The sequence below is a fragment of the Coenobita brevimanus genome, chromosome 11, assembly GCF_032717465.1.
Source record: "Coenobita brevimanus isolate Jiangsu-jjx chromosome 11, ASM3271746v2, whole genome shotgun sequence".
NCBI classification, from domain to species: Eukaryota; Metazoa; Arthropoda; class Malacostraca; order Decapoda; family Coenobitidae; genus Coenobita; species Coenobita brevimanus.
Genome location: NC_136964.1, coordinates 10,094,647 through 10,103,297, shown reverse-complemented (window position 1 = coordinate 10,103,297; position 8,651 = coordinate 10,094,647). Strand labels below are relative to the sequence as shown.

The window sequence follows — 8,651 nt, the reverse complement described above, 5'->3', positions numbered from 1 at the left end:
AGGAAGCATAAGAGGCAGGTAAAAGTTGGGGTGAACATCCGAGGAGAATAAAGAGTAGTGGGGAGAGAGACACGCGAGACAGTGGGTGGATGGGGGGAGAGAAGTGGAATATATGTCTATCTATCTGTCTATCTATCTGTATGTCCGTCTGTCTGTTCATCCATCTATCCCATCCATCTGTCTATCTATCTCCTGTCTGTCAAAATAAAATTAGTCTATCTATGCACCTACATCCACCCAATCATCCACCTATGAGGTAAGTCTGTTTATCCATTTATCTATTTATTTATCTATCAATCCATCTATCTATCTATCTACCTATTTATTTGTCTATTTCTCTATCTATCAATTTATCTATCTATGCAAAGTCAACGCAGGTCAGCAAGACAAATTAAATATATACAAATATTTCTCCACGATCACTGAATTAACCTGCTAATTTCAGTGTTTATGAAATAGACAAATCTGTTTTTAATCTATCTATCTATCTTTCCAGCTTGTCTGTCTGCTCACCTACCTACATGCTCTCTCTCTCTCTCTCTCTCTCTCTCTGCATGTCTGAATGTCCGTCTGTAATTCATGAATGAATATGTATGATTATGTACGTGTATGTATGTATGTATAATATAATGAGTGATGTATGGATGTATGCACGTGGAAACTGATGTATGCATGGAAGTGTCAAAGTGTAAACGTAGAGAGGTGGCCTGCGGTCCTACTGGACCCAGGCTCGAATCCCGGCTGGGGCAGGGAACAGTTTAAGGGTTTGAATTTCATGAAATCAGACTTTACTGATCTACCAGAAGACCCGCCGACATGTCGTAAAAATACCCCCGCTAAAACCAATACACCAGTCCTGTATGAGACAGCCCTAGCATGTATTCAATATGGACGGCGGTTGTTAGCGCCGAAGTGGTGACATGTAGAGGTGTATGGTATGTAGGAGGACTGCTGGGCCTTGGGAGCAGGCTGTGAAGCCTATGCCCAGAGTCGAACACATAAAAAAAAAAGTGTAAATGGTAGATGTATGAATGTTATGTATGTATAGTGTATGTGTAGTGTATGTACATATGTATGTATGAACGTCTGTGTATGCAAGTGTAAATATGTAATTGCATGAATGTGTTATGTACGTATGTATGTATGAATTAATGTCTAAGAACAGTATATTCTCACCACAAACAGGGAGGATGATTGTTAATTCCTACAGCCTATTAAACACTATGTAATTCCCTCCCAAAATGTCACACAATTAGCCTGCATCCCGTGTTACATTACTGTCAGTATTTCAACTTACAACATGAGATGAGAGTTCTATGCCACTACGTAAAGGCCGAGTGGTTGAGAGGGTGTCTGTTGTCTGAAAGGTCGCTAGTTCGAACCCCACGTAAGGCAGGGAACAGATTGATGAATTAAATTTGTCTATCTATCTATCTATTGCCAGACGCCTTAATCCCGTAAAGGGTGGCCATAAACAAATCGCCTTCATGTCGCCCTGTCCCCCGCCATTTCACTGCCCTGTTCCCAGCTCACATCCCCCTCTCTCATACACCTCTCCACTCCATCCCTCCATCTCATCCTTGGCCTCCCCATCCCTCTCCCCCACTCCACCTCACTCACATACACTCTCCTCGTCAGTCTCTCACTCTCCATCCTCTCCACATAGCCAAACCATCTTTACCGATTATAAAAACACCCCAGCTAACACCATCCACTAGCAGTAAATGAGACGGCCCTAGCATGCATTCAGTATGGACGGTGGACATTGGTGCTGAAAGGGTGTGAAGCTAAGTGGCAAGGCAAGCTGGTGGGATTCAGGGAAAGGGTAGTAAAGTCCATGTACAGAGTCGTAAAAAAATCCTTAATGAGTCAGAGAGAATTATTTATATATGGGGAGTGAATCATACCAAGCCTCTCTCAGCTTAGGAATATTAGCCAGCAGAGGAAAGTGAGAAGAAGGGAAATATTTGACGAATTTTCTGTTTCCGCCTGTACAGAGTGGTGGAAAAATGTGTGTGTGTGTGTGTGTGTGTGTGTGTGTGTGTGTGTGTGTGTGTGTGTGTGTGAGGCAGGGTGACGTGAGTTGTGGTCTTGGGTGTTTGGTGGTACGAAATATGTGTGTGTGTGTGTGTGTGTGTGTGTGTGTGTGTGTGTGTGTGTGTGAATCTAACAAGTCACCTCTTCCCGGAACCAATTCGTCTCTTCCGGTAAGCCAGTCCACCCAAAGCCAAAGGGGTCTATATAACAGGAAGGAGGGGGGCGAGTGGCTCTCAGTGTCCACCAAGCTACAGGAGGGGTAAGACGTCAATTTTTTTCCCTCCTCCCCATCACTATCACTACTACAACTCTATTAGTATGGCAGGACTCATCATCACTACCATCATCCTACTCCTCGTATTATTCATTCATTATTCAAATCTTGGGAATCTTTGTCTGAATTACAGTATTATCTAAGAATCCTTCACTGCAATCTTCAATTCTATTATAAAGAGGAATTTGAGTATGAAAAAGTGACCTTAAATACCATCTTAAATCATCATCATCATCATCAATTTGTGTATCAGTGACCTTATACACTATCTTGAATCATCATCACTATCATCAATCATCATCATCATAAATGTACTTAATATTTTACAATTAGAGATGAGATGGTCAGAAGGAAATGAAGATCAGAAATTATATCATAATTATCATCACCATCATCATCATCACTTTCATCATCATCACAGTCGTCGTCGTCATCATTATCATCACCATTATCATCATCATTACTAGCATCATCATCATCATCATCATTATTTATATGGTATAATAAGAAGGTAGGATCTGGAACGTATTGACAGGTAACACACTGAGGTGGTTTGGCTATGTGGAGAGGATGGAGTGAGAGACTGACGAGGAGAGTGTGTGAGTGACGTGGAGGAGGAGAGAGAGGGGGAGGCCAAGGATGAGATGGAGGGATGGAGTGGTGAGGTATATGAGAGAGGGGGGTGCGTTGGGGGCAGGGCAGTGAAATGGCGGGAGACAGGGCGACGTGGAGGCGATTTGTTTGTGGCCACCCCATATGGGATTAAGGCGTTTGGCAATAGATAGATAGATAGTAATGCACTCCGGGGTATTAGTGGTGTGTGTGTGTGTGTGTGTGTGTGTGTGTGTGTGTGTGTGTGTGTGTGTGTGTGTCCAAACTCACCCACACACTCTACCCCCAACAGAATCACCGTAAACAGTCACGATGCACACAACAGGAGCGTACGTGGTCGTGTGTGCGTTGATGTGCGTGTGTATGGTTTCAACGCCAGTCAACGCACATCAGTTCAAGATAGGCAGATGTAAGCAAGCAACACCTATACAGGATTTCGACCCGGCAAGAGTAAGTGCATCCCTAACACCTTTTCCTTAGCGATTTATTATTAAGTGCATCGACCCAACCTCACACCTATTCCTCAGTGATTTATTTTAGAACTTTGATTCTACCTGACACCTCTTCCTTAGCGATTTATTTTAGAACTTTGGTCCCGTCAGGGAAATTTGATATCTCCCTAACACCTTTTCCTTAGCGATTTATTTTAGAACTTCAACCCCACATCCAACGTCTTAGCTTTACTCATTCTGTGTCTTCATCTCTCCCTGTGCACAGTTCAACGGGACCTGGTTCGTACACAGGAAACTGGCCACCTCAAGTTCATGCCTCTCAGTGACCTTTGACTGGGATGAGGCCACGAACACGTACAAGGTCAGGGAGCAACGGACCCCCCTGCCCACCTCCCTCACCCCCTTAGACGTGCAGGTGACCAACGTGGGAGATATGGTGTTAGGCCAGCAGAGTCCAGCAGAGATGAAGCTCAAGTGGGAAGGTGGGTTGTGTGTGTGTGTGTGTGTGTGTGTGTGTGTGTGTGTGTGTGTAGATATGGTGTCAGGAGAGCAGAGTCCAGCCGAAATGAAGTTGAAGTGGGAAGGTGTGTGTGTGTGTGTGTGTGTGTGTGTGTGTGTGTGTGTGTGTGTGTGTGTGTGTCCTCTCTCTCAGTCTACCTCTTCTCCTCCCACAGGCTTCGTAATCAGCCTGCTTCCCTACACCTTTACCGTGGTGGACACAGACTATGATAATTATGCCTTGGATGTTGAATGTCAGTCTCTGATGGGCATATCCAAGCGAGTGTCAGGCTCCATCATGACGCGAACCCAGGACCCTCCCACCCAGGACCAGATCAACCAGGTGAGATTAGAGAGAATAAAGATAGTGAGATTAGGGGAAATAGAGGCTCAGATCAACCAGGTGAGATTAGAGAGAATAGGTATCATCATTATATTGTTATTAGTCATCATCATCATTCACCACCACCACCCTCATCATCAATCATCATCACCATCATCACAATCTATCACTCCATACGGGATTAAGGCAGATAGATAGTAGTAATAATAGTAGTAAAGTAATAGTAGTAGTAGTAGTAGTAGTAGTAGAAGCAGTAGTAGTAATAATAGTAGTAGTAGTAGTAATATCTTTCCCTTTCTCCACATCAGTACCCGGACAAGCTAAGTAGTAGTAGTAGTAGTGGCAGAAGTATTAATAACAACAGTAGTAGTAGCAGCAGCAGTAGTAGTAGCAATAGTAGCAGTAGTAGTAGAAGTAATAACAGTAGTAGTAACATCTCTTTTCCTTTCCCCACATCAGTACCTGGACAAGCTAAGTAGTAGTAGTAGTAGCAGTAGTAGTAGTAGTAGAAGTAATAACAGTAATAGTAGTAGTAGAAGTAATAACAGTAATAGTAGTAGTAGTAGTAGCAGTAGAAGTAATAACAGTAATAGTAGTAGTAGAAGTAATAACAGTAATAGTAGTAGTAGAAGTAATAACAGTAATAGTAGTAGTAGAAGTAATAATAGTAGTAGTACCATCTCTTTCCCTTCCCCACATCAGTACCTGGACAAGCTAAGCCAGCAGCCAGACATCGACATCGGACGTATGAACACCATTGAACAAGCCAACTGCCTCTCCTCTGACAATACGGATTTCAAGTTTGAGCTGAACAACAACGGGATTAGTCTGATGAGTCTGGCCGGCAATGAGGAAGTGAGGCAGATCTCGACTGTAGAGGAGGCGGAGGAGTATGTGGAGAAGGTGAAGGAGGAGGAAGGGAAGTAATACCTTGGAAAATGTAAGTTGAGGAGGAGGAGGAGGAGGAGGAGGAGGAATATGTAAAGGAGGTGGATGACGAGTAAGGGTAGTAACTCCTCTGATGGTTGTCTCAGTAAAGTAGAAGACTGTATTTGTTCCAGTATTTTGGTCTACCCTTTATCCTTTGATGGGCGTCTCAATAAAGGAGGTCTGTTTGTGTGTGTGTGTGTTTTCTGGTGCCTTTACTGTAGTGTTTTAGTTGGATTTATTTTTTATCCTCTGATGGCAGTCCCGAAAATATAGAGGAGGTTGAAGTATATATCATTATTTTCCTTTATTCTTGATCCTCTGATGGTAGTCTCACTAAAAACAGACTAGTAGTAGTAGTAGAAGTAGTAGTAGTAGCAGTAGTAGAGAGATGGGAGAGTGGAGGGAAGGAAGGGAGGGAAAGGTAGTAGCAGTAAAAGTTGTAGTAGTAGTAGTAGTAGTAGTAGTAGTAGTAGTAGTAGTAGTAGTAGTAGTAGTAGTAGCAGTAGTAGTAGTAGTAGTAGTAGTAATAGTAGCAGTAGTAGTAGTAGTAGTAGTAGTAGTAGTGGTAGTAGAAGAGAGATGGGAGGGTAGAGGGAAGGAACGGAGGGAAAGGAAGAGGAAGGGAGAGTTGCCCCGATCATTGAGGGAGAGAATGGTAGTGCTAGTGAAGTGCATCTGAAGCACTGGGGATTCGAATAAGTGTGCCGAAAGTAGGATTCAAGACAGCCACCTTTCCCTTCCCAATACTTTTTTATTCTTATTTTATTTATTATTATCATCATTATTATTATTATTATTATTATTATCATTATTATTTTTTGCCTATTGAACCTTCCAATACAGTAGAAGGGAGATGGGAGGGTGGAGGGAAAGGGGGGGAAGAGGGTGGAGGGAAGGGAGGGGAAGGAAAGGAGGAGAGGGAGATGGTAAGGAAGAGAGAATGGGGTAAAAGAAGACTGAATGAAAGGTGATGAGAGGGATAGAAGGGAGGGTGGAGGGAAGGAAGAGGAGTGGGAGGGGTTGGGGAAGGGAGGGTAGGGACGGTGGTCGGGAGAGGAGAAGGGAGAGGAGGGTAGTTGTGGAGGGGGGAGGGAAAGAGGAGGGGGAAGGAAGGAGAGGTGTAGAGGAAGGCAGAAAAAATTAAACTCGTCAGTTCAGTTCTGATCCCAGCTTCAACAAGAGCAGATTTAGTTATTTATAATTTTGTTGGTTTTACTGCTTTACTTCTTTGAGGGAATATTATACGTACGATATTTCTCACTGTCAAGTCAATCGATTTAATCTGGTGAGTAGTTTTTTACTAGTAAGGTTCGAGATTTGGCAGTGGAGTACATATTTATCTTGTAATTGTAGTGGCATAAGCATAGGAAAGTAAAGTCTTTAGTAAATACGTAAACTGATGTATATGTACATTTTATGACTTTAGAATTTTATATGAAGTTCTGATTATAAATAACTTTAGACTTAACTCTATTTTTTTTTTTAACTTTTTTAAACTTGGGGGGGGGGGGGAATCTGATGGGTTAAGCAATGGTCTTTGAAAAAATTATCTTTGCAATAATTTCCATCAGTGATATGTGCAGAAATTAACTTTGCAGTAGTTTTCCTTTATGATGTATGGAGAAATTACCCTTGCAATATTTTTCTCGAGCGACGTAAGGAGTAATTACTCTTGCAGTAATATCCCCCAACTGACTTGTATGGAGTAGGATTTCCCTTGCAATAGATTCCTTAAGTGATTTGGGGAGAAATTAACTTTGCAATAGTTTCGTTTAAGTGACATGTTAAGAGAACTAAAAATGAGGCTTAGGTGTTAGTGCCCATTTAAACTACCTTGAAAGATAAAAGGTTTTAATCTTATGCTTGTCATATTAAACACGATTTATTTGTAGATCGTGACGACAGGTGCTGAAGTGGATCGCCATATTTTAATCTTTGGAAGGGTGTCCAATCGCCAAATCAACGATATTTCTACGTATGTATAACGTGCCAATGTTTGCTTCAAATTTTCTCAAAAAGAAAAAAAAATCTATAAGAACTGACTTTCTACGTAATGTAAGAACTGATTTTCAAGGTAACTTAGATGTTTTTTCTATTTTAAAGCACTCTTATAAAGTTAGCACATAAGTATTAAGCTAGCCATACACTCAACTTTGTTGTATGATGATGTATGCTACTGGCGCAAGAGTGGGTGCGAACATAAGTCTTGGTTTTGGGGCGTTTACGAAATTTTACAATAGTTTCGTGAGACTGATGTAGGTTAGGTATTTTGTTGTAAGTTAGATATTTTGCTGGTAAGTTAGATATATATTTTGCTGTCAGTCAGATGTTTTCCTCGCAGATGATGTATGCTACTGGCGCGCTAGTGGGAGCCCCCGTGGCAACCCCTATGGTGGTGGGGACAACACCTGTGGTTGGAGGAGCGGCTGTGGTTGAAACTCGCCACCACAGGCACAGGCATCACAGGCACCACCACCACAGACACCACCACCACCACAGCACTACGTACACCACCTACAGGATTGGCAACACCACAATCAGGACCAAGACCAGATACTAACCACACATTGTATTGCCTTTTGAGTCACTACCTTAAATCGATAAGAATTTTAAGGTGGAAACCAAAGCAGAAGATGCCTGAAGTTTAAACAGTACTTGGTGAGAAACTGTAAATTTTTAATTCAATTTTAGGATATTATAAATCCATGGCACATTACGGAAACTAAATTTTTAACATTTTAATAAAAAGCAAACTGCAAATTGTTCTCCTTATCCTCAAAACATGGGAAATTGTCTATCCTCTTTAAAAAAAAAAAAAAAAAAAAAAAAGCAGAAACATAACGAAGTCTCTACAATTCTATCAATGCACAGAAACATAACGAAGTCTCTACAATTCTATCAATGCACAGAAACATAACGAAGTCTCTACAATTCTATCAATGCACAGAAACATAAGGAAGTCTCTACAATTCTATCAATGCACAGAAACATAACGAAGTCTCTACAATTCTATCAATGCATTTACAATTCTACGTTAACTCTGCCCGGTCAGGAATAATTTGTAAAGGCAAATCTGGGAAAAATGGAATAAATCTGGAACTAACGAAATCATCCTAGAACTTTTGAAAAACGAGTACAGACGTAAATGTCTAACTCGATTTTTTTAGGTTTGAAATTGAACCTTGGAATGAAACTACAATATTTCAGGCTACTTAAAACACGAAAGTTACATGAATCTTGGAAGAACTGAGCAAGATTGACCCACAAGCAATAATACATTAGGCGACCTCAAATGATTATACTTTGGTTTAAAAATTTTTACTTAAACACACACACACACACACACACACACACACACACACACACACACACACACACACACACACACACACACACACACACACAGCCTGACACCTATTTCGTGACACTGAACATTACGCTTAACTTTACATACGAGTATAAAAAAATGACTTAACTCAGATAATTCTTGCACACGGTTAAAACA

General features: G+C 41.4%; 1 protein-coding gene across 1 annotated transcript; it reads left to right on the top strand.

Moving 5' to 3' along the window:
* The first annotated feature begins 3,220 nt into the window (after nucleotides 1-3,220).
* Nucleotides 3,221-5,180, top strand: LOC145410958 (apolipoprotein D-like). Its single transcript, XM_080281017.1, has 4 exons — nucleotides 3,221-3,373; nucleotides 3,641-3,857; nucleotides 4,050-4,276; nucleotides 4,919-5,180. The coding sequence occupies exons 1-4, from the start codon at nucleotides 3,236-3,238 to the stop codon at nucleotides 5,141-5,143; spliced, it is 807 nt and encodes a 268-aa protein (XP_080137143.1). The 5' UTR covers nucleotides 3,221-3,235; the 3' UTR covers nucleotides 5,144-5,180.
* The last annotated feature ends 3,471 nt before the right edge of the window (nucleotides 5,181-8,651 follow it).